The 27,701-nt window shown below is 41.7% G+C and overlaps 1 protein-coding gene across 1 annotated transcript in view; it reads left to right on the forward strand.

The window, feature by feature from the left end:
- The first annotated feature begins 4,792 nt into the window (after positions 1–4,792).
- The window catches only part of LOC137427696 (interleukin-13 receptor subunit alpha-2), a 52,233-nt gene continuing 29,324 nt past the window's right edge, over positions 4,793–27,701 (forward strand). Inside the window, exons 1-7 of the mRNA XM_068117370.2 lie at positions 4,793–4,935; positions 7,935–8,038; positions 8,179–8,327; positions 8,447–8,582; positions 8,679–8,836; positions 14,941–15,082; positions 23,143–23,263. Coding sequence (XP_067973471.2) covers positions 7,951–8,038; positions 8,179–8,327; positions 8,447–8,582; positions 8,679–8,836; positions 14,941–15,082; positions 23,143–23,263 — 794 coding nt within the window. The 5' untranslated portion in view covers positions 4,793–4,935; positions 7,935–7,950. The remainder of the gene's footprint in view (positions 4,936–7,934; positions 8,039–8,178; positions 8,328–8,446; positions 8,583–8,678; positions 8,837–14,940; positions 15,083–23,142; positions 23,264–27,701) is intronic.

Below are 27,701 nucleotides of genomic sequence, written 5' to 3' on the forward strand. Positions count from 1 at the left end.
TGGGACCGCACTGGCACTAACTTTAACTTGTGACAGTAGAAATCAAATGAATAGTCCCAATTGGGACCAACGCTCGTCTCCTGATGGAGGGCGGTCGTAGTTGGCGTCGTTCGGTGATAAAGTTGATTTTCAGTTTTCCCCTTCTGTCCCTTTTCTGCCACCCCCTCCACTCCTCACCCCAGCTCTCTGTCCTCCCCTCCACCTTTGTTTCCTGTTCTTCAAAGCAAGAGTGTGTTACTGACATTAAGAGGTTAATTTAAATTACGATCAACATCAAATTTAATTCTCTCGCAAACATCTCTCGCAACGAGGAAACATCTTGTGAGATGACGAAATCTCGCGATATGTGATGGACATACAGTCACCTGAAAACGTAAGTACACCCACCCCATGTAATTTTTGACTTTTTCAACATACAGCTATTTGATCTTCATTTCAACAATATTGATAGATAAAGGTGATATAATATAACAAATATCATGAAACATTTACATTTTGTAGTCCATTGTATCTATCTATAATTCCAGTAATGTCTGTGTGTCTGTGTGTCTGTGTGTCTGTGTGTTTGTCTGTGACCGCTGTTTCTCGACAACCACGGGTCCGATATACTTTAAACTTGCCAGGTATATTGCTGGGGACCCGAGGATGTGCCTTTTCAAGGTTTGAAATTAATCGGACAAGTACTTACCGAGCTATGGCGATTTAGCCGTTCGCCGTTCGCTTTGGCGTTGCGAATGGACCAAACCATTGCATGTAAATAGAGGGGGGGGTTCTGTGGTCGTTGCGAATGGACCAAACCATTCATGTAAATAGAGGGGGGGGTTCTGTGGTCGTTACTGCCACGTGGTTTCAAAGTTTTTTTTTGTTGTTGTTTGCACGCATGTTTTTTTGCACCCACGTACGGGCACGCCCTAGGATGTTTACACACACACACCCCTACACAAATTTTTTTTTTTTTTTTTTTTTGGCAAGGAACGGGCACCCACGTACGGGCACGTCCTAGTAATTTAAATAAACATAAATGCAAATTTCGCATGTGGAAAAAGTAAGTACACCCTTGGCTCTAATAGGTGGTATTGCCCCCTCTGGCAGAAACAACCTCAAGTAGGCGTTTCTTATAACTGTCTACCAGTCTATGACATCGACTGGGAGAAATTTTTACCACTCCTCAATGCAGAATTCTTTCAGCTGTGTGATGTTTGAGGGGTTTCTTGCATGCACAGCTCGTTTCAAATCCCCCCACAACATCTCGATGGGATTTAGATCTGGGCTTTGACTTGGCCATTCCAGAACCCTCCATTTCTTTCTTTTCAGCCATTCCTTGGTGGATGTACTGGTATGTTTAGGGTCATTGTCATGTTGCAAGGTCCACCTTCGGTTGAGCTTCAACTTTCTGACAGATGTCCTCACATTATCCTCAAGCACCCTCTGGTACAATGAAGAATTCATAGTGGATTCTATGATGGTGAGCTGCCCAGGCCCTAATGCAGCAAAGCTGCCCCAAACCATAATATTTCCACCACCGTGCTTTACAGTTGGTATCAGGTTCTTGTGGTCAAATGCTGTCTTTGGTTTTCGCCAAACATGTCTTCTGGTACTGTGGCCAAATAGCCCTACCTTTGACTCATCTGTGCTGGTCCAGAAGTGCTGGTCTTTGCCTAGGTGTTCATTGACAAACTTTAGTCTTGCCCTGATGTTCTTTCTGGACAGCAAAGGTTTCCTCCTGGCACACCTCCCATGTAGATCAAATTTGTGCAGCCTCTTTCTAATGGTAGACTCGTGCACTTTGACATCAACAGTGGCAAGAGCTACCTGTAGGTCCCGTGATGACATTCTGGGGTTCTTAGAGACTTCTTTCAGCATCTTGCGGTCTGCTCTCGGGCTGAACTTGCTGGGGTGGCCTGGCCTGAACAAGTTGGGCAGTTTTTTGGAATCTTCTCCACTTGTAGATGATCTTCCGGACAGTAGAATGATTGATTTCAAATTGTTTGGAGATCTTTTTAAATCCCTTCCCAGACGCGTAGGCAACTATAACCTTCTTTCTGAAGGCCTCGGAGAGCGCTTTTGATCTAGGCATGGTGACGCCACACACTTCAACAACAAAGATCAAACCAAACTAAATGTCTGAGGTTTAAATAAGACAGGTTCCTCCAAGATCCTCTCTAACAATGTTCTAATCATTTGCACCTGAGCTGGTGCAACTGATTCTAATTTTAGGTATTTAAAGTAGTGATAAATGTAGGGGTGTACTTACTTTTTCCACATGCGAAATTTGCATTTATGTTTATTTAAATTATACAATGGACTACAAAATGTAAATGTTTCATTATATTTGTTATATTATATCACCTTTGTCTATCAATATTGTTGAAATGAAGATCAAATAGAGTATGTTGAAATATGTTGAAAAAGTCAAAACTTTACATGGGGTGTACTTACTTTTTCACGTGACTGTACCAACATAGATTACATTTTTTAATTAGCTAGCTAATTTCTCACCACATGCATGGAAATTTTAAAAAGAACCCCGTTCGTTTTTGCACATTGACGTCATGAATCGTCCTGCCAAGTTTCAAATCTGTCTGTTGAGTCGCGTCAGAGGAGTAGGGGAAAAGGAAAAAATGTTAGTAAATTATTCGTGCTGGAAGGGCGGACGGGCTGACTGTTGTGGCTTTAATAGCTCATCTGTCTAACAACTTCATCATAGATGAGCTAAAAATGCAAAAGGAGGAGGGGGGGAAATGAGAATATTTAAAGTCTGGAAGCATTGGTCAAGGTCCAGAACCAGAAGGTCCACTTTTGCGTTGGTATCAAACGACAGGTGGTTTGCACATTTTAATGGTAGTCTTGGTAACGATTTATAGAAGTCTTGGCAACCTGTAGACTGGGTTCGAAGCTCGACCAGCTGTAAACTGTCCCTCGGGTGAATGTTAAACTGAGCGTCCCATCTAGCAGCATCGGTCGGTGGACGTTAAAGCTTGCTTCCGCAAAAATAGGCAAGCCATCGACGGGACCACAAAGAAATTCCAAATTCCTGCCCTGACTTTCAATGTCAAAGTGTCAAACCCAGACTGACTTCCATCCAGGATTGTACCCCGAGCCAAGAAACTGCTTCAGCAGAACCGTCGCTCCATATAGAGCAAGCATCATGGTAGAGGAAGATGGTTATCGATCAAGTGTTTGAAAATGCCATAAGTGTGGTTAACTGGTTCAGTGTTGCGATTCGACAATCCAAGCAACTTCAAACTTTCCAAAGACCACTGTGATCTCACAAAGGCATTCCGTTCACTGCGAAACTTACAAATCGAGTAAGCTGCGTCATATGAGGCAAAGGCTGCCCGGTGGATTGCCGTTAATGATAAACACAAAGTTCTTGGAAATGAATGACTCAGTCCCTGACATTAACACAGGTGCAGAAACATTTTTCACCAAATTAGAAGTTTTAACCCTTGGATGCAGTGATTGGGCCTCGGAGGCCCACAAGGTTGTTTTTTTTGTTGCAAAAACTATGCTGTACAAAAAAATTTTGGAATGAGGCTCATTTTCACAGACTTTCATGTTATTACACAAAATTCAGTGACATAAATAAATAAAAAATTCAATCAGACGTGGGAAAATCTTCATTCTTCACTTACCTGAAAAACCGACATGAATGCAGGCCTGGGGCCTTCGAGACCCCGCATAAATGTTGTTGTACTACTAAGTTATATCATTATTTTCTTGATATGAACCTCATTATATGCTCCTATAACTTGGTTACAAATAATTTAGTGACAAAAATATGAAAATTTAAAAACTTTACATGAATACATTCGTGGGGGCTCTGAGGCCCAATGGCTGCATAGGTGCAGGATTTTTGACAGTTGTGAACATATACATTCTAAATAAAAGGATTAGTGAATCATATTTTTTGAGCAAATACTCCTCCATGAACCTCAACTTTTTAGAGAGAAAAAGTTGAAAAACCAAGAACAAAATTCTTTTTTTGCAAAAAAAAAAAAAAAAGATTCATTACTTGTATGGGATTCTTCCAACTAATAGGATCAATGATTCACATTTTCTGAGCAAATACACATCCATGAGCATCGACTTAGATTGAAAAAGGATATGAAAGAAAAATATATATTTAAAAAAAAAAGACAAAAAAAACATTACATGAATACACCCGTTGAGCCTCCGAGGACAAATGGCTGCATTTATGTAGGATTTTTGACAGTTGTGGACATATACATTCTAAATAAAAGGATTAGTGAATCATATTTTTTGAGCAAATATTCCTCCATGAGCTTCAACTTTTTAGAGAAAAAAGTTGAAAAACCAAGAACAAAAATTGTTTTTGCAAAAAAAACAAAAACGGATTCATTACTTGTATGAGATTCTTCCAACTAATAGGATCAATGATTCACATTTTCTGAGCAAATACACATCCATGAGCATCGACTTGGATTGAAAATACATATGAAAGAAAAAAAATCTATAAAAAAAAATCTATAATTACACGAATACATCTGTTGGGCCTCCGAGGCCCAATGGCTGCGTTTATGTAGGAGTTTTGACGCCTGCATCTAAGAGTTAAGGAAAAGTTTTTCACATCTCCAGAGAGAACCCAAATTCCTGCAGGCCATTCGTGATATTAAAATACAAGAAGTCACTGTGAGAGAGTGGCCAGATGTGTGTGGCCGGGCGGTTTACCAAGACGAACAGGTCTGTTTATCAGCTTGTGGGTCGATGCAAAACATAACGTAAGCAGGATGTGGTTGCATTCAAATAGGAGGGGGAAATATAGCGAAAAAGCATTTTTCCATCTCAAACCTGTGTAAGAAAACAGGAACTCTTAGTTGGAAATGTGTCTCAGCAAGCAATCGATTGTAAGCCTGAACGGGGACAGCAGCGGATAACTCGATTGGACAAGGTGCTGTGAATATACATTCTCAGGTATGTATTGCCTGTTACTTATCCTGACACTTTCTATCAATTGCATCAATTTTAAAAGCAGCGTTGATTCTTTTTGAGAATGGAGAAGAAATGTCCATCGCGCCTTCACCCTCCCAATATGTAGGTGGTTCACCTGAGTGCTCTCTGATGTTAAGGTGCAATTTTTAACTCTAATTGGTTGTTCTGCATCCTTCTCGGTCCCTTCTGTTCAGCATCTCCAAGGTTTTGAATTTTTTTTGTCCCCAACCCGTTGGACCGCCCCTCCTATCCGCCAAAGTCGGAGACGGGACGTTAAAACAACCTCCGTCCGACCGATCAACCGTTCATGTACTTTTGTGTACGCAGTATTTCAAAAAACGTTGAACATTTAGCTTCATATTGCAGACATCTATTCCTCATGACATTATCTTAACCTGATTAGATCATTGCTGCGATTGGCTGAATCATGTTGCCATGGTAATCATCTAGGTAACTTGGCTTGTGTACGTGATATTTCAAAAAGTATTCCAGATTTAGCTTTCATATTACACAGATCTATTCCTCGTGCCACCTAAAGGCCTAGAGTATCAGCTGTTTTGTTCATTTAAAATTGTCCGCTACACCATCAATCGGAGAGCACTCTGGTGCAGACTTTTGGGATACCGAACATATAACCAGGACCAAGAAAGGTACATCTATATGAAAGGGACATCCCAGATTCTCTATTATTGGTAAATTTTACATTTGAATTTAAGTCTTGTGCTTGATGTCATTTTTGCTTTGACCTTTGATTAAGATTAAGTTCAAGAGCTCTCCATTTCAGAAAAGTTAATTTTTTTTTCCATTTTGCATTTTCAGAAAATGTCCATTTTCCATTTTCAGAAAATGTCCGTTTTCCATTTTCAGAAAATGTCCATTTTCCATTTTCATGAAATGTCCATTCAATTTCCATTTTCAGATTTTCAGAAATTTTCATTTGCACATTTTCATTTTCATTTTTCAATTCAGAGAAAAATCAAAAAACATTTTCATTTTCTTCACAAATTTTCAAATTTCACTTTTTTGTTTAATTTCAAATTTTGAAATTTCAAAATTCACATTTTTTCAAATTCAAAATTTCAAATTTCAAAAAATTTCAAATTTCAAAATTTCAAAATTTTCAAATTTCACAAATTTCCCTTCACAAATTTTCACAAAAACATTTCAAATTTTCTTCACAAATCTTCACAAAATTGAAAGACATTTTCAGAAAAGAAATGTCCATTTTCAGAAAATATTCAGTTCAGAAAATAATTACAGAAGCAAAGAATAGGAAGTTCGATAAAACAGATGGAAATATTTCCATTGCTTGTTGCGTACTTTCACTGTTCATCTATCTATAATTCCAGTAATCTCTGTCTGTACGTTTGTTTGTCTGTGACCGCTGTTTCTCGACAACCACGGGTCCGATATACTTTTAACTTGCCAGGTATATTGCTGGGGACCCGAGGATGTGCCTTTTCAAGGTTTCATATTAATCGGACAATTACTTACCGAGCTATGTCCAAAAAACGATTCAACCAATCAGAGAGCAGCGAACGATCGCGTGTGCCGGCGTTGCGAATGGACCAAACCATTCCATGTAAATAGAGGGGGGGGGGGTTCTGTGGTCGTTGCGAATGGACGAAACCATTTCATGTAAATAGAGGGGGGGGATTGTCACTGTACTCGCAAGCCGTTCGCCGTTCGCTTTGGCGTTGCGAATGGACCAAACCATTTCATGTAAATAGAGGGGGGGGATATAATTTTAGATAGATATATAGTACGGGCATATATATAGTACGGGCATGCCCTAGTTAATAATAATAATAATAATAATAATAATAATAATAATAACCATTCCTTTCATGCTGTCAAGCACACATAGGGATGCCAATACAGTTTTCCATTGGCTAGGGGGCTAAATCCTGGATGGGTCATCACTCCGATGCAGCTGGATTCTCGAATAGCTCAATTTTCCAGGGACAACAGGGACTTTAAGATCTTAAGCCAGGCTGCCATTGTTATTTTGGAGTTCCATTTATCCCACATCTAGCATTCTCTGACTGTGATTCTTACCTACGGAACCTCAATTGATCCGAGACCGGAGTGACGACGACCAGGGGTGGCATTCACATCTGGATATGGAATATATGACTGAGCGCATGTAAAGTAAACCGGCCTATCCCACATATTCCCAACCGTGTCTCAAAATTATGCAATCTGAAAGGGAACAGAACACCACATATCCATAGTGACAGTGGAACATGCAATGACTACAATAGATACCTTTTTGAACATGAAAACTAAAATGTATAAATATTCCTCAAAAACAGGATTTTTTGAAAACAGGAAGCAGCACGTACCATTTTTAAAGTCTTTGGTATGACTTGAACCGGTTCAAACCGGATGGGTGTTTTTTAGGAGACACCATCTCCTTACTGGATGACAGTTGGTTCCCTACGGGAGCTCATCCGCCCTTTGCCAGGTGTTTTTGGTCCTGGCAGTGTGTCACAGTCACCTTCCCCAACTAGCAAAGCCAGTGAAGGGTGTTGGTTTAGTCGCCGGGCAACCCGACCATGCGGCAGGTAGCACTGGGTTACCCATTACCAGTGGCAGTCCCAAAAGATTGACCTGACCTGAAAGAAGGATATGGCCCAGAAGTATGCACACTCACCTCTAACCTGTCCTCCTAGGAGGGCATCATAAGCCAGGTTCCCGTTTGCCAACATTTGCCGGCGGACGATAAAGCCCTTCCCTGTATATTCCAAGATTAGGCCATCGTGTGGCGGCACCCTGGCCAAATCCCAATTCCTGACCTAACCAGGCGCATTGCCCATGGCAGTCACCATATTGTGGTGGTTCCTCAGGTACAACACCAGTGCCCAACCCAACTCCTGCCCAGAATGTCGCTTCAACTGTTATTTACAGAAAAAAAATTCTCTACTAACAAACCTAGGTCATATTGATCACCGGAAAGTCTTTTCTGTCTAATTATACAGACCGTTGGGCTCTTCAATGGATTCCTTGATTCTTTACATCCAATGGCTTTCATACCTGAAGATTATATTCATCATTTGTTTTGCCTCAACGTACGTTGTTTCAGGTAAATAGGCCTTAATTTTCCCCACCTTTGTTTTGGTTTTTATTTGTTACCTACCGCTTTAATTAGTGGGGGTTTATTTGGTATTTTTTGGAGAATTGGGAGCAGTTAAAGATTGTTTTTGTTTCTCTACAACCTCGTAGAAACCCTTCCGCAAGTTAACAACCTTCAGGTGATTGTACAGCCGAACGGGGAGCTTTCTCTGCAATGGCAATGGCCAGGCCCAGTCGGCCCAAACTGCATAGACTTTCAAATAGAGTACAAAATCAGCAGAATATCAAAGTCATGGAAGGTAATCATGTTTTTTGCCGGATGAAGGTAGGCAATTTCATCTTGATTCTATCAATTTGAGGTGATTTTTATTCATTTATTTAAATTTTATGACCAGTATTTGACCCGTCCTGAACACAGAATGTTACCACCGGTAGCAACCAAGTGATGCTTCCAGGAAGTCACGTCAAATGGATGAATAAGTTCCGCATGCGGGCAGTTGGCGTATGCTATAACGCAAGCACCTATGGTAACTGGAGCTACGGATCATTTTCAGGTACGATCAAATTGTTATGTTCTTTGCGTGAAAGTCAAATGGTCGCGCCTCATTTGTGGCCTATCAATATTCCAGCTGACAAAAGGACTTTTGCAGCCAAAACAGCCGTGCCCCAAAACTTGAGCATTTCTGCTGTTGGGAACCTGACAAAGTTACGTGTTGATTGGGGATCTTCCGAGATCCTCAACATAAGCAGTTGCATCGAGTTCCAAATGGATTATGGTCATAACCCAAAACACAGCAACGCCTGGCAAGTGAGTACAAAGGCAGTGCACACGTCAATCTTATCACACTGGGACTGCACATTAAACATACAATCCTGATTGAACAAGCATTCTGAGTATTGCGCTGCAATACATGTCCCCTACCGGTAGTCTGTCGTCCGGAAAACTGTTGGGGAAATTACCAAAGGGTTATTTACCCACAGGTTCTGAATCTTTCCCAATCGCTAATTACCTCAGGACGGGCTCACCTGTGATTCGCACTTGGGACTTCGATTTATACACCTTGCAAACAGGTCAGCAGAAACACGAGAAAATAAGTTGTTGATAAAGAACCTTTCGAGTCGCTAAATATCAGTAATTTATTATATTTTCCGGTTCATGATCAATGATCGATGTGTATATATATATGTTGCTCGGCTTGGCTCCGCTCCACCCGAAAGCGCGCGCTGTGTCGCGCTTTTGACGTTCGCGAGACGAGGCTGAGGGCGCGCGGTGCGGCTTGAGGAGAACTCTAGAATAAACAAGAGATATCCATTTTAAAAATATTTTCGTTTAATTAACGATATCTGCCAAACCCCGCACCCTATCGCAAATTCCAAAAGGACGTTTTAGTAGATTGACATGCTGAACAGATTTGTGAAGTTTCCCCTCGATTGGATCAAAAATGAGGGAGGAGCTCGGTTTTAAAGGTTCATGCTTAAAAACGTCATAACTCTGAAACCATGTGATGCATGACATCATGCTCGCTGACTTTTTAGTTCGTCATGGGTATGCGATTCTTCCTGAAACGTTTGGCCTCGATCTGTTCAGCCGTTGCAGAGAAAAAGGGGTGGCCGAACAATATGGCGGCCGAACCACATGACCTCTGACGTCATAATCACCATTAAAATATTCTACAGACCGAGTCCCTCATATGGTGAAAATTTGATCTCAATCGGTCCAATTATTGCAGAGAAAATCTTTTTTAAAGGAAATTAAAACTTAAAATGGCACTGAGTTAAGGATCATCAGAATTATCAGAATTCCCAAAGTTCAAAGTGCCATAACTTTGTCAAAAATGATCAAAACGTCGTGAAGTTCGAACTTGATCTGTAACTTATCATGAGGAAACCATGTACCAAGTTTGAAATCATTAGCATTAAGCGTTTAGAAAAAACGTCCGGAAAACTGTTCTTTGCGTGACGGACTGACGGACTGATGGACTGACAGACTGACAGATGGAGGGACGGCGTGCAAACCTATAGTCCCCTCCGGTGTACACCGATAGGGGACTAATAAATACACCATGGGCAGCCCACCGACCTTGTCCAGCATGCATGATAGACAAGACGTTGAAAAGGTAGCACACCAGCACGAGCTGGTAGATGTTGAAAGATCCCACACGGTGTCTCAACAAGTTATCACCAGTACCCTGGCCAAATTCCAACCTCTAAAGACTGTCTCATGTATCACATGTCACGTGTGAATGGCAAACTTTTCTAACAGGCTATTGACAAACAGAAGGGCGACATGTGCGAGTTCTTGATTGGACAACCGCTACTGGTGCGTGACTATCGTTTAGAACCGGAAGTGCGCAACAGGTTGTTGTTGTTGTTGTTTTATAGCACCGGACAACCCACGGCACGGAGGCAGCCGATCTATCTTGCAGGAGCAACCCAGAGATCTCCTACATCTAGGATGATGTGCCCCTGCCTTGATGAAGTCAAGGTCACAACAGAGTTAGAGAGAGAGAGAGAGAGAGCAAAGAGAGAGAGAGAGAGAGAGGGAGGAGAGAGAGAGAGAGAGAGAGAGAGAGCAGAGAGAGCAAAGAGAGAGAGAGAGAGAGAGAGAGAGAGAGAGAGAGAGAGAGAGAGCAAAGAGAGAGAGAGAGAGAGAGAGAGGGAGGAGAGAGAGAGAGAGAGAGAGCAGAGAGAGAGAGAGAGAGAGAGAGAGAGGGGGAGACAAGAGGGAGAAGGCTGGTCCATGGGAACCAATTAGCACTCTGACTGCGACTGCGCTGCTCTGACGAATCCGGGCAGCAAGGAAGCATAGGTATAAGATTTGGCCCCCGACTTGCGTTGGGGGGTACACCACCGCAAAGAGGTGTCCCCGGTAGTTGTGCGCAACTGGTACTGTTAAGCACAGACGAGGGCGTTTCAATTATGATATTGAACTTGAATCAGCTGATTGGGAACACGATGTGGACTAAATACATGATATTGGACTTATCTGTGAAGTTCAACCTTCTCCGTCGGTGGAATATCCTGTAAGATGGGAGTCGATGCCATCGAGACCAACCAAAAGTTACACCTGCACTGATGACGACTACAGTGACCGATTCTGTGTCGACATTGACAGGTGTTATCTCAACTGACAAATTCCTCTAGGGGGGGAATAAGATATCCCCAGAGACACTAAAGCTCAGCAGAGATTAGATTTGTGAAGTGACTTCATTGATGGGGTAGAATAATCCCCTTCAAATGATGAGCCAGGGTAGGTGTTCTGTGACGTCATAAGAGTTCATTTGAAGGCTTTTGGTTGTAAAAAATATATTTATGTTGAAAAAGGGAAAAATCTTGGCAGATCATTGTCTCTCAAAATTTAGGTCGTTATTATTCCATTTGTGGAGTTCAGTTGCGGGTGAGACAAAAGATCATCTCGTTCATGACGCTCCGATGTTCTGCTTTAGAGTAATACTGTTTCCTCGATGTCCATTGAAGGAGTTAGACATCAACTAAAACTTGGCAAATGAATGATTAACTCCGCTACCAAAGGTGGTTGGAGGTTACGTTTTCACCCGTCTGTCTGTCCATTTGTCTGTCTGTCAGTCCGTTTGTGAACAAGATATCTCAAAAGGTTGTGGACGGATTTGGACGAAATTTGGCAGAGGTGTAGCGTATGGGACACGGAATAAATGATAAGATTTTGGTGAAGATCCGGATTCGGCTACAAGAATTTTAAAAGTGATTCTTCACCATTGGGAGATAGGGCCAAAAACGATACATAGCGGGATATCTCAAAACGTTACGGACGGATTTGGACGAAACTTGGTGGACAGGTTGGGTGTGTGACGAGGACGATTCGATTCGATTTTTATAAAGAGAGAGAGAGAGAGAGAGGCCAGGTGTTAGAATAAAACTCTCCACTGATTTCTGAGGATCTTTTTTTTTTGACATTTGCAGAATTTGTTTTCTGTCTGATAAAAATTTGTCTGACAAAACCTGTGGTGTAAACTTTTAGTGTCAAATTTTTTGCCATCACATGCAGATGGATGGACGGATTACCAGTCGTTCCGGCTGAAATCATTTTGTGGTTAAATATAAGGAACAGGAACAATGTTCTTCACAGGAATAAACATACCATGCTCGGTCAGCTTCCTTGCTGTGTTACAATTCAGTTGAGTCGTGTCCCCAAAATCCTCCAATCAGATGTTTTTTAAACCAGGCAAGGCTTTTTACAGCGTAGCCCATCGGGCAAAGCCATCTAGAACAGTGTTTGTCCGTCTGTATGTATGTATGTCGCCTCAAACATAAACCAATCAGAGCTCAGGATATGGTCACATGACAGGGTGATGTGATTACGTCTGATGTCATTACGGTGGCTGACTCTCCACACACCGCCATTTTGTTTTCATGCCGAACATATCGTCGAACCTGTCATATATCACAATCGCCATGCTCTGCCTTTATGTTTTTCATTCAGTGTGAAACACAAACAAACCGATTGTTAAAATGATCATCAAATATCTGAAGCACAGACGTTACGGATCTTCCAACAAAACGGTACGTACCCAACCCTTGTGGGGTATATAGATTACCGTAGATCTTCCCTCAGTTCTGAAAGTAAAACTTACCTCACGCATGTCGGGATTCTTCCAAATTTCTTTGTTTAATGTTATAAGCAGCATTAGCGACTGTTAAAAAAGCTAATCATACGTGTGTTTGTGGTTTATAATATTTTACAAGCTCGGCTACGTCGCTGTTGGACTTCCGGTCTTGTTTAAAGTTAAAATTCCTCAAAGAAACAGCACGGAGAGCAGAGTAGGCCCGTACCAGGAAGATGTCGTGGCCCAGCTATCCAACACCAAGAGCGTCCCCAGCAAAAAAGAGCGATGCTGTAGAGCAATCCCAATGAAAGAGTGAACGTCGCACCTCCGGCCCTCAAATACTGCCCCTTCCCACGTTCTCGTTCCCTCACGTGACCAATGGCGGCCACTGGGACGACGTCTTCCCACCGACGGCCCAATCAGGTGATGCCTCATGGCTCCGGCCAATAGCGGCACTTCCTGTTGCCAGCTAGTCCAGCCAATGGTATGCTGCTTTGCTGCCACAGTAGTCAGTCGGTGGGTCCTCCCACTTAACCTTAAGTGATGACATTGACGACAGTGGTGATGTTATGCCCTCTGGCCTGCAAAGATACCAGAGGTTGCGGGGGACTGCAGCGATACTTCGTGCTGCATGCTGGGACGACCTCATATAAATGATCCTCTCGGGGTCCCTCCCCTCACTTTGCCTCACCTGGCCCTCGCTTGTTAGTCCCCTACCGGTGCACACCGATCCTGTCTGTCAGTCCGTTACGCAAAGAACAGTTTTCCGGACGTTTTTTCTAAACTCTTAATGTTAATAATTTCAAACTTGGCACATGGTTTCCTCATGATAAGTTACAGATCGAGTTCGAACTTCACGACGTTTCGATCATTTTTGACAAAGTTATGGCACTTTGAACTTTGGTAATTTCCCCAACCGTTTTCGGGACGACAGACTGCCGGTAGGGGACATGTATTGCAGCGCAATACTCAGAATGCTTGTTCATACTGGAAAACCAGATCACACAACGCCCCACCAAAAGCGTGCAAGAAAACGACAACTTAACCTAAACACAAAATCCTTATTGCAGGTAAAATTATCTATCCTACGCCAGCAGATAGCCCATGCTAAGACCTTACATTTTGATAACCGCCCCATAACCTACACACGAAACACACACACACACACACACACACACACACACACACACACATACACATACACACACACACACATATACATACACACACATACACACATACACACACACATACATAATACACACACACACACACACATGCACACACATACGTACATATACAGACACATATACACACACACGTACACACACACACACACACACACACACACACACACACATACACACACACACACACACGCACACACACATACACATACATATACACACACACATACATACACACATACAAACACACACACATGCACACACATACGTACATATACAGACACATATACACACACACGTACACACACACACACACACACACACACACACACACACACACACACACACATGCACACACATACATGCACACACATACATACACACACACACACACACGTACACACAAAGACAGACTCAGACATACACAGAAGTGATTGCAAAATCCCATCTGCAGGGGACAGGCTAATAAGAACGACTGAATGTATAACGTGATGGCAATTGATTTGTTCATGGCGTGACGTCACAGCGCCTTTCGTGGGGCATCAACTCGCCAACTCATGTGTGGGCGCCAACTGCGACTGTCGGCCAGTGGTTTTCCACGGCGGAATTTCTAATTACCCTGTGCTCGCGAAGCGCGAAGCGAGATTAAGCGATCGGGTACGTGCTTACGTATGTATCACATGGTACGGCCGCCATGTTGGGAAAAAAACGAAAAACTTTGGACTACACCTCCAAAACCGCTCCATTTAAAATTTTTTAACGTCGCTCATTGTAAAGAACTCCACATGGGGAATAACTGCTATTAACAATGACGTCATTGGTGCCTTCATTATGACGTCATAATTCCACAAGTACAACGCTTAGTCCGATCAGTTTGAAATTTCTTCAGTGTGATTTACGCAACAATTATATCAGACAATATAAATGTATGACGTCATCGGTCACGTGATGTGCCAGCCATATTGGATCACATTTTTTTTAAACCTTAAACAACAGAGGAGTTAGTTCGCACCAAGTTTACTACGTGGGGTAAGTATTCTATGAATACCATGTATAGTTTTTAATAGAATTGAGTGTTGTTCTGTATTCTCTAACCATAAGAGTTTTGTATTCTCTCTGCTGATCGGTTTCTCCTTGTGCAGAAAACGTACCAAAAGGATACCTTTTTTGAAAGTCACTTTGATGGAAATTTGCAGCTTGACGTTCGAGTTCGAACAAAATTTGAATGTCTTAAACGAGTGCATTCAAAATGGAGCCCAACAGTTACCAGGTTACCACCCCACGGTAGGTTGAACAAGAGGTACGAATACATACCATGTTATCGAAGTGTAGTTGGGTAGCGCAGCCAAGTGTACAGGAGGTTCTATCACCATTGGGACATCGGGATAAAAACGATACATAGCAGGATATCTCAAAAAGTTATGGATGGATTTGGACGAGACGTGGTGGAGTGGTTGGTGGTTTGACAAGGAAGAATCGATTCGATTTTGGTGAAGATACGGATACGGATCCACCTAGTAGAATTTTTAAGCGATTCTTCACCATTGAATGATATGATCAACCAGGTGGAGGTATGTAATAATAATAATAATAATTCATTTATTTTGTATAGCGCTTTTCCAGAAGCCCAAAGGCGCTTTGACAGAGTGGAAAACATAATGCATAATGCAAAACATAATGTATGCTCTCTACTGAGTGCCGTTCTAGTTTTTAGTGTGGTCACTCTTTGCTTGAGGGTTTTTCAGGTGGAGCAGGAAATACTTGGATTTCCGGGATCATAATGTACAGTACTGGTCAAAAATGTTTGCAAATGAGATCTTGATAAGACGTTATGACTTCTGTATATTTACGTTTTCCATTGTCACTCATAATCTCAAGGGGCCTCTTTGATTTGCATTTTACGCAAACAATTCCCAAGAAATAGAATCATTTCCCACCACAATGTGCGAGCCATTTGTCATCGATACATCGCGTATGTTCGATCTAACTCTTGAGAATGATATGGCAATGATCGTTTTTGGCTCAATCTCTCAATGGTGGTGATAAGAATGACTTTAAAAAATTTTAAAACTCTGGTATTTGGATCTGGACCTTCACCAAAATCAAATCGAATCGTCCTTGTCGCACACACAACCTGTCCAACTAACTCCACAAAGTTTCATCCAAACCCGTCCATAACTTTTTGAAACTTCGTGCTATATATCATTTTTGGCCCCATCACTCAATGAAGATCATTCACTTTAAAAAATCGAAATTTCTCGTATTCTAATTCGAATCTTCACCGATATCGAATCAATTTGTTGTTGTCACCCACCCAACCTGTGCGCTAAGTTTTGTCCGAATCCGTCCACCACTTTTTGAGATATCCTGCTATGTATCGTTTTTGGCCTTATCTCCCAATGGTGAAGAATCACTTTAAAGACAAAAAAAATTCTCGTATCTGGAACCGTATTGGGGTCTTCACCAAAATCGAAATGATTCGTTCTTAGTCACCCATCCAAACTGGAACCAGGTTTTGTCCAAATCCGTCCACAACGTTTTGAAATATCGTGCTAGATATTGTTTTTGGCCCGTTCACTCAATAGTGAAGATCAATCACTTAAAAAGAAGTCGTATCCGAATCAATATCTGGATCTTCACCAAAATCGAAGCTACTTTTTCTTGTAACCCACCCCAGCTGTCCACTAAGTTTCCTCCGAATCTGTCCACAACGTTTCGAGATATCGTGTTATATATCGTTTTTAGCCCAATCACTCAATGGTGAAGAATCACTTCAATTTTTTTTTTTAAACTCTCGTATCCGGATTCGAATCTTCACTAAAATCAAATCAATTTGTTATTGTCACCCACCCAACTTGCCCACCAGGTTTCGGCCCAATCCGTCCACAACCTTTTGAGATATCCTGCTCACAAACAAATAAACAAGAGGACGTCATGCGTAGCACGATACTTGCAAAATCCGCCCCCAAAAGTTTCCCATTGATACAGCAAATTGTCCATTTCGTGAAGATTAAAATTTACAATCTTGATCAAAGCTCGGGTCAACAGGATGAAAATTGACGATTTTTCAGATGAAAAATGATGATTTTGGAAGGTTGACCTTGAGTTGACCTTTGACCTTTTTACCTCAAAACCAGTTAGCTTCCCTATTTAGTGACTCAATGTGCAAATGCTGTTCAATTTTCAAGTCAATCGGAAGAAAATTGAGGATTTTAGAAATCTGGCCTATGTTGACCTTTTGGCCAATGTTGACCTCAAATATACTTGGTGGTTGAATTCAGTGACCAGATATGCAAGTCCTCTTCAAATTTCAAGTCAATTGGATGAAAATTGAGGATTTTAGAAATTTGGCCTATGTTGACCTTTTGGCCTATGTTGACCTCAAGAATACTTGGTGGTTGAATTCAGTGACCATATATGCAAGTTATCTTCAAATTTCAAGTCAATTGGATGGAAATTGAGGATTTTAGAAATTTGGCCTATGTTGACCATTTGGCCTATGTTGACCTCAAAAATAGATGGTGGTTGAATTCAGTGACCATATATATAAATCCTCTTCAAATTTCAAGTCAATTGGATGAAAATTGAGGATTTTAGAAATTTGGCCTATGTTGACCTTTTGGCCTATGTTCACCTAAAATATAATTTGTGGTTGAATTCAGTGACGAGATATGCAAGTCCTTTTCAAATTTCAAGTCAATTGGATGAAAATTGAGGATTTTAGAAATTTGGCCTATGTTGACCATTTGGCCTATGTTGACCTGAAGAATACTTGGTGGTTGAATTCAGTGACCATATATGCAAGTTATCTTCAAATTTCAAGTCAATTGGATGGAAATTGAGGATTTTAGAAATTTGGCCTATGTTGACCTTTTGGCCTATGTTGACCTCAAAGATACTTGTTGGTTGATTGAATTCAGTGACCAGATATGCAAGTCCTCTTCAAATTTCAAGTCAATTGGATGAAAATTGAGGATTTTAGAAATTTGGCCTATGTTGACCTTTTGGCCTATGTTCACCTAAAATATAATGTGTGGTTGAATTCAGTGACGAGATATGCAAGTCCTTTTCAAATTTCAAGTCAATTGGATGAAAATTGAGGATTTTAGAAATTTGGCCTATGTTGACCATTTGGCTTATGTTGACCTCAAAAATGCTCGGTGGTTGAATTCAGTGACCAGATATGCAAGTGGTCTTCAAATTTCAAGTCAATCGGATGAAAATTGAGGATTTTAGAAATTTAGCAAAGTTGGTGACCTTTGGCCTATGTTGACCTTTTGACCTATTGACCCCAAAAACAATAGGCTTCTGGCATTTGACCAACTCTACCATTTGGTGAAGTTTGGTGAAGATCGGTTGAAAATTGTGACCTGTAGGCCGGTGACAAACAAACAAACAGACAGACAGACAGAGTCACAAACACAACCGACCAATATACTTGAAAAATCTTCGATTTTGCAAGTAACAAGAGATATGTCATGCATAGCACGATACATGCGAAATCCATAAAATAAGTTGTTGGTCTAAGATGACCTAAAAAAGAATTGGTGGTTGAATTCAGTAACCATATATGCAAATCCTCTTAAAATTTCAAGTCAATCAGATGAAAATTGAGGATTTTAGAAATGTGGCCTATGTTGACCTTAATAATACTTGGTGGTTGCATTCAATGACCTGCTATGCAAATCCTCTTCAAATTTCAAGTCAATCGGATTAAAATTGACGATTTTAGAAATTTGGCCTATGTTGACCTTTTGGCCTATGTTGACTTCAAAAATAGTTGGTGGTTGAATACAGTGACCAGATATGGACATCCTCTTAAAATTTCAAGTCAATCAGATGAAAATTGAAGATTTTATAAACGTGGCTTATGTTGACCTTTTGGCCGATGCTGATCTCAAAAAATCTTGGTGAATGGTTTCATTAAAAGCTGATATGCAAATCGTATTCAGATTTCAAGTCAATCGGATGGAAATTGAGGATTTTAGAGACTTGGCCTATGTTGACCTTTTGGCCTCTGTTGACCTTTTGGCCTATATTGACCTTTTGGCCGGTGCTGATCTCAAAAATAGTTGGTGGTTGAATTCAGTAAGCCGATATGTAAATCCTATTCAGATTTCAAGTCATTCAGATGAAAATTGAGGATTTTAGGAATTTGAAAAAAAGTGGTTGATCTTTGGCCTATGTTGACCTTTTGACCTCAAGGATCTATATAATTTGTCGGACCACGAACTCCACCATTTGGTTTAAGTTTCGTGAAGCTCGGTTTAAAACTGTGACCTGAAGGGAAGTATAAGTGAGCGGACAGACAAACAAACACACAAACAAAAAACACACAAACCGGAGTGATCAACATACTTGTCAAAAACTCTTTTTTTGCCAACAACGCACAAGACCAACCAATATATACACAAAGAATTAAGTTAAGCACCCCCCCCCGTTTTTTTACAACCTCGCACATTACAAGTTTGTTGTCGTCAAAACAGTGTAATATACCCATGATATTGCTATATTTTCTGGAGAAGTGATATTATGGTCACATAAAAACATAACAATCATGCCGTTTTCAATATTTTATTCTGCATAATTTAAGGTGAAATTTTTTGGGGAATTTTAGGCATATTTTCACCTCAATTTAAGTATGGAGCTATAGGTCCATCACGGACAGTGTGGATGACGTTTATGTTTTCTAACGTACAGTCATTGTTCTGAGAAGACCTCGAGCGATCTTTGCGTCAATAACGTCAATAACGTCAATAACGTCAATAACGTGTAATGTCAATAACGTGCAAGTGACGTCAATAACGTCAATAACGTCAATAACTAATGTCATACCAATCATTATTTGATCTCACATACCTTAGAATATATGCCAATGTATACATATACACAAAGAATATATATTAGGGGGTGCTTACCTTAATTCGTTGTGTAGGGGTGCTTAACTTAATTCTTTGTGTATACTTGGAAAAATCTTTGATTTTCGCAAGTAACAAACAGACAGACAGGAGTGAAAACATAACCTCCGTCCATCTTCTGTGGCATATGTGGCATAACCAGCTTGGTGGCATTACCAGCTTGGTGGCATAACCACCTTGGTGGCATAACCAGCTTGGTGGCATAACCAGCTTCGTGGCATAACCAGCTTGGTGGCATAACCAGCTCGGTGGCATAACCAGCTTGGTGGCATAACCAGCTTGGTGGCATTACCAGCTTGGTGGCATAACCAGCTTGGTGGCATAACCAGCTTGGTGGCATAACCAGCTCGGTGGCATAACCAGCTTCGTGGCATAACCAGCTTGGTGGCATTACCAGCTTGGTGGCATAACCAGCTTGGTGGCATAACCAGCTTGGTGGCATAATCAGCTCGGTGGCATAACCAGCTTGGTGGCATAACCAGCTTGGTGGCATAACAAGCTCGGTGGCATAACCAGCTTGGTGGCATAACCAGCTCGGTGGCATGACCAGCTTGGTGGCATAACCAGCTCGGTGGCATAACCAGCTTGGTGGCATAACCAGCTTGGTGGCATAACAAGCTCGGTGGCATAACCAGCTTGGTGGCATTACCAGCTTGGTGGCATAACCAGCTTGGTGGCATAACCAGCTTGGTGGCATAACCAGCTTCGTGGCATAACCAGCTTGGTGGCATAACCAGCTCGGTGGCATAACCAGCTTGGTGGCATAACCAGCTTGGTGGCATTACCAGCTTGGTGGCATAACCAGCTTGGTGGCATAACCAGCTTGGTGGCATAACCAGCTCGGTGGCATAACCAGCTTCGTGGCATAACCAGCTTGGTGGCATTACCAGCTTGGTGGCATAACCAGCTTGGTGGCATAATCAGCTCGGTGGCATAACCAGCTTGGTGGCATAACCAGCTTGGTGGCATAACAAGCTCGGTGGCATAACCAGCTTGGTGGCATAACCAGCTCGGTGGCATGACCAGCTTGGTGGCATAACCAGCTCGGTGGCATAACCAGCTTGGTGGCATAACCAGCTTGGTGGCATAACAAGCTCGGTGGCATAACCAGCTTGGTGGCATAACCAGCTTGGTGGCATAACCAGCTTCGTGGCATAACCAACTTGGTGGCATAACCAGCTTCGTGGCATAACCAACTTGGTGGCATAGCCAGCTTGGTGGCATAACCAGCTTGGTGGCATAACCAACTTGGTGGCATAACCAGCTTGGTGGCATAACCAGCTCGGTGGCATAACCAGCTCGGTGGCATAACAAGCTCGGTGGCATAACCAGCTTGGTGGCATAACAAGCTCGGTGGCATAACCAACTTGGTGGCATAACCAGCTTCGTGGCATAACCAACTTGGTGGCATAACCAGCTTGGTGGCATAACCAGCTTGGTGGCATAACCAACTTGGTGGCATAACCAGCTTGGTGGCATAACCAGCTTGGTGGCATTACCAGCTTGGTGGCATAACCAGCTTGGTGGCATAACCAGCTCGGTGGCATAACCAGCTTGGTGGCATAACAAGCTCGGTGGCATAACCAGCTTGGTGGCATAACCAGCTTGGTGGCATAACCAGCTTCGTGGCATAACCAGCTTGGTAGCATAACCAGCTCGGTGGCATAACCAGCTTGGTGGCATAACCAGATTGGTGGCATTACCAGCTTGGTGGCATAACCAGCTTGGTGGCATAACCAGCTCGGTGGCATAACCAGCTTCGTGGCATAACCAGCTTGGTGGCATTACCAGCTTGGTGGCATAACCAGCTTGGTGGCATAACCAGCTCGGTGGCATAACCAGCTTGGTGGCATAACAAGCTCGGTGGCATAACCAGCTTGGTGGCATAACCAGCTCGGTGGCATGACCAGCTTGGTGGCATAACCAGCTCGGTGGCATAACCAGCTTGGTGGCATAACAAGCTCGGTGGCATAACCAGCTTGGTGGCATAACCAGCTTCGTGGCATAACCAGCTTGGTGGCATAACCAGCTTGGTGGCATAACCAACTTGGTGGCATAACCAGCTTGGTGGCATAACCAGCTTGGTGGCATTACCAGCTTGGTGGCATAACCAGCTTGGTGGCATAACCAGCTCGGTGGCATAACCAGCTCGGTGGCATAACCAGCTTGGTGGCATAACAAGCTCGGTGGCATAACCAGCTTGGTGGCATAACAAGCTCGGTGGCATAACCAACTTGGTGGCATAACCAGCTTCGTGGCATAACCAACTTGGTGGCATAACCAGCTTGGTGGCATAACCAGCTTGGTGGCATTACCAGCTTGGTGGCATAACCAGTTCGGTGGCATAACCAGCTCGGTGGCATAACCAGCTTGGTGGCATAACCAGCTTGGTGGCATAACCAGCTTGGTGGCATAACAAGCTCGGTGGCATAACCAGCTTGGTGGCATAACCAACTTGGTGGCATAACCAGCTTGGTGGCATAACAAGCTCGGTGACATAACCAGCTTGGTGGCATAACAAGCTCGGTGGCATAACCAGCTTGGTGGCATAACCAGCTTGGTGGCATAACCAACTTGGTGGCATAACCAGCTTGGTGGCATAACAAGCTCGGTGGCATAACCAGCTTGGTGGCATAACCAGCTTGGTGGCATAACAAGCTCGGTGGCATAACCAGCTTGGTGGCATAACCAGCTTGGTGGCATAACCAGCTTGGTGGCATAACCAGCTCGGTGGCATAACCAGCTTGGTGGCATAACCAGCTTGGTGGCATATCCAGCTTGGTGGCATAACAAGCTCGGTGGCATAACCAGCTTGGTGGCATAACCAACTTGGTGGCATAACCAGCTTGGTGGCATAACAAGCTCGGTGGCATAACCAGCTTGGTGGCATAACCAGCTTGGTGGCATAACCAGCTTGGTGGCATAACAAGCTCGGTGGCATAACCAGCTTGGTGGCATAACCAGCTTGGTGGCATAACCAACTTGGTGGCATAACCAGCTTGGTGGCATAACAAGCTCGGTGGCATAACCAGCTTGGTGGCATAACCAGCTTGGTGGCATAACCAGCTTGGTGGCATAACCAACTTGGTGGCATAACCAGCTTGGTGGCATAACCAGCTTCGTGGCATAACCAGCTTGGTGGCATAACCAGCTTGGTGGCATTACCAGCTTGGTGGCATAACCAGCTTGGTGGCATAACCAGCTTGGTGGCATAACCAGCTTGGTGGCATAACCAGCTTGTCGAGTCGGGTGAAGGTAACTCCTCAATCAAGCCCTCCAACAAAACGGTTGATAAGGACGAACTGGCTTGGCAAGTGATATCAATCTGACCCCATGATTGTGCACAGATTGCTGAACTTACCACCTTCCGGGAAGCAGTTGAATCAGCCTTTTTATATCGGTTTGCACTTTTTTTTTGTTTTCCAGGTGCAAATGGCACCACAGCGCATGGCATCGCTTGTATCTTACACAACGGCCTTTTTATGGAATGTTCCTGGAAACGTGGCTTGGCTGTATCCAATGACACCCGGTACAGACTGTATTACTGGTAAGAGGAACAATTCATCATTCCGCCATGTCCTGCACGAATTGGAATTGCAATATAATTGGGAGTGATGTGGGTTGAAATTGAAAGGGAATTTTAAACAAATTTTGGAAAAAATCATGTTGTTCACCTTAACAGCACAAACATAAAAGCATAACTTGGGGAATACAGTTGAGCTAGATTGATGACTTTTAGGTCTTGAAATTGAAGACCTCAAATCCACTTGCATTTGAGATTTCCTGCTTTGAGGTCAGTCGCACTTCGACTCTGCTGTTGTCCCTTTCCATTCTGTTCTTGCTCTTCCAAGACACTCAATCATGGATACAAAGTTTTAGCCCGTTCCCTGCACAGCAGGAGACCAGGTTTTGTAATCACTTCTGTGTGTCTGTGTGTCTGTGTGTGTGTCTGTCTGTCTGTCTGTCTGTCTGTCCGAGCCGTAACCTTTTTACCATTTGAGTTTTGACATCTAATTTTCACCAAAGATTTACGATGATAATATCGAGAAGGCAAAATAATAATTTTGTCAAAAGGTCAAAGGTCAGCGTCACATCAAATCATAAATTTTCACCCAATCTCAATTTACAATTTTTTGTCATCAATTTTTCAACAAAGCTTTATTATGATAATATCGAGAAGGCAAAATAATAATTTTGTCAAAAGGTCAAAGGTCAGCGTCACATCAAATCATAAATTTTCACCCAATCTCAATTTACCATTTTTTGTCCTCAATTTTTTAACAAAGCTTTAATATGAGAATATGGAGAAGACAAATTAATAATTTTGTCAAAAGGTTAAAGGTCAGCATCACATTAATTCGTCAATTTTCCTCCAATTGACCTGAAATTTCAATTTACCATTTTTTGTCCTCAATTTTTTAACAAAGCTTTAATATGAGAATATGGAGAAGACAAATTAATAATTTTGTCAAAAGGTTAAAGGTCAGCATCACATTAATTCGTCAATTTTCCTCCAATTGACCTGAAATTTCAATTTACCATTTTTTGTCCTCAATTTTTTAACAAAGCTTTATCTATCTATAATTCCAGCAATCTCTGTGTGTCTGTCTGTGTGTCTGTGTGTTTGTCTGTGACCGCTGTTTCTCGACAACCACGGGTCCGATATACTTGAAACTTGCCAGGTATATTGCTGGGGACCCGAGGATGTGCCTTTTCAAGGTTTGTAATTAATCGGACAAGTACCTACCGAGCTATGTCCAAAAAACGCTTCAACCAATCAGAGAGCAGCGAGCTATCACGTGTGCCGAACCGTTAATGCAATGCAAGCGTTAATGCGTTAATGCAAGGCTTTTCTTTTTTTCCCTCTTCTCTTTCTACTTTTCCTTGCGATTAAATTGCAAACAGCCAAAATACGTTGGCGCTAATTGAATAATTGGCCATTAACACTAAAATAATCGTAACTGCGATATGCCAACTTCCGGACAGTGCAGCCTTCCATGTTGTTGTTGTTTGCAGCAGCTGTTTGCAGCAAGGCAAGGCTTTTCTTTTTTTCCCTCTTCTCTTTCTACTTTTCCTTGCGATTAAATTGCAAAAAGCCAAAATACGTTGGCGATAATTGAATAAATGGGCATTAATAGATAGATAGATAGATATGCGATATGCGAACTTCCGGACAGTGTGCGCGTTACGAGCTGACCGCCATTACGGTACGTAATTCGATTTCTTATGCGCATTATTTCTCCCAATTCAGTCAGAGCGAAGGGCGGAAGCGAAGAGCGTTGTTATTTTTTGTTTACGGGCGTACGGGCGGGGTAGAGCGTACGGGTAGCGTTTTTTTTTTTTTTTGGCAAGGAACGGGCACCCACGTACGGGCAATGCCCTAGTCTATCTATAATTCCAGTAATCTCTGTCTGTACGTTTGTTTGTCTGTGACCGCTGTTTCTCGACAACCACGGGTCCGATATACTTTTAACTTGCCAGGTATATTGCTGGGGACCCGAGGATGTGCCTTTTCAAGGTTTCATATTAATCGGACAATTACTTACCGAGCTATGTCCAAAAAACGATTCAACCAATCAGAGAGCAGCGAACGATCGCGTGTGCCGAACGTGGCGGGCACACTCTGCCTCGGATGGCACATTTGAGAGCGTATTCATTTATTTCACGTTTGCAAACTATGTTGGCGCTATGTTGGCGTTAAACGATGTTTTAAAACTAATAAAAACCCCGGGGGGATTGTCACTGTACTCGCAAGCCGTTCGCCGTTCGCTTTGGCGTTGCGAATGGACCAAAACATTTCATGCACCAAACCATTTCATGTAAAGCGTTCGCCGTTCGCTTTGGCGTTGCGAATGAACCAAAACATTTCATGTCCCAAACCATTTCATGTAAATAGAGGGGGGGATATAATTTTAGATATAGATATAGTACGGGCATGCCCTAGTCTATCTATAATTCCAGTAATCTCTGTCTGTACGTTTGTTTGTCTGTGACCGCTGTTTCTCGACAACCACGGGTCCGATATACTTGAAACTTGCCAGGTATATTGCTGGGGACCCGAGGATGTGCCTTTTCAAGGTTTCATATTAATCGGACAATTACTTACCGAGCTATGTCCAAAAAACGATTCAACCAATCAGAGAGCAGCGAACTATCGCGTGTGCCGAACGTGGCGGGCACACTCTGCCTCGGATGGCACATTTGAGAGCGTATTCATTTATTTCACGTTTGCAAACTATGTTGGCGTTAAACTATGTTTTACAACTAATAAAAACGAATTTGCGATTCATTCGCTTTCCTGCGCGTTTGTGCACGCGATGGCGATTTCTTTACCAAACTCCGGAAGCCGTTCGCTTTGGACCAAACCATTGCATGTAAATAGAGGGGGGGGATTGTCACCGTACTCGCAAGCCGTTCGCTTTGGACCAAACCATTTCATGTAAATAGAGGGGGGGGGATATAATTTTAGATATAGATATAGTACGGGCAATGCCCTAGTTATGATAATATGGAGAAGGCAAATTAATAATTTTGTCAAAAGGTTAAAGGTCAGCATCACATTAATTTGCCAATTTTCCTCCAATTGACCTGAAATTTAAATTTACCAGTTTTTGTCATCAATTTTTTAACAAAGCTTTATTATGATAATATGGAGAAGGCAAATTAATAATTTTGTCAAAAGGTTAAAGGTCAGCATCACATTAATTTGCCAATTTTCCTCCAATTGACCTGAAATTTCAATTTACCAGTTTTTGTCATCAATTTTTTAACAAAGCTTTATTATGATAATATGGAGAAGACAAATTAATAATTTTGTCAAAAGGTTAAAGGTCAGCGTCACATTAATTCGTCAATTTTCCTCCAATTGACCTGAAATTTCAATTTACCATTTTTTGTCATCAAATTTCAACAAAGCTTTATTATGATAATATTGAGAAGAAAAACTAATAGTTTTGTCAAAAAGTCAAAAGGCTAAAGGTCAGCATCACCTAAATCATCAATTTTCATCCAATTGACCTGATATTTCAATTTACCATTTTTTGTCATAAATTTTTCAACAAAGCTTTATTATGATAATATGGAGAAGACAAATTAATAATTTTGTCAAAAAGTTAAAGGTCAGCATCACATTAATTCGTCAATTTTCCTCCAATTGACCTGAAACTTCAAATTACCATTTTTTATCATCAATTTTTTAACAAACCTTTATTATGATAATATGGAGAAGAAAAATTAATAGTTTTGTCAAAAAGTCAAAAGGTTAAAGGTCAGCATCACCTAAATCATCAATTTTCATCCAATTTACCTGAAATTTCAATTTACCATTTTTTATCATCAATTTTTCAACAAAGCTTTATTATGATAATATTGAGAAGAAAAATTAATAATAATAATAATAATAATTCATTTATTTTGTATAGCGCTTTTCATGAAGCCCAAAGGCGCTTTGACAGAGTGCAAAACATAATGCATAACAAAACATGAAAACAACAATTGCAAAAAGACAAGAATCAATAGGGAAATATTTAAAGCAAAAGGAGGGAGAAGGAGAAGTGATAGTCAGGGGTTAAATGCAATAGTTTAATAATAGGACAATAGTTTTGTCCAAAAGTCAAAAGGTTAAAGGTCAGCATCACCTAAATCATCAATTTTCATCCAATTTACCTGAAATTTTAAGAATTTGCATATTGGGTCACTGAGTTGGTTCTCCAATCAAAATCTAGAAGTTGATTTTTATTTATTTATCGAAAACTCAAAGGTCAAGGCTGCATCAAATCATCAATTTTCATTTTGTATTTTTTTAAATAAACTGTCTTCGTTATTTTGAGCAGGCAAAAGAAGACGAAGACGTTTGAATACAAACGGACGTGGACAGGCTTTTCATTTTCAGTTGGTTTCTAGTTTTATAATGGAATGTGCATTAGTCTTTTCCTCAGAAGGTTGAAGCGAGTCTGTTTATCAATGTCACGCATGCATTGGTCACT

The sequence above is a fragment of the Myxine glutinosa genome, chromosome 5, assembly GCF_964187855.1.
Source record: "Myxine glutinosa chromosome 5, kmMyxGlut1.1, whole genome shotgun sequence".
NCBI lineage: Eukaryota > Metazoa > Chordata > Myxini > Myxiniformes > Myxinidae > Myxine > Myxine glutinosa.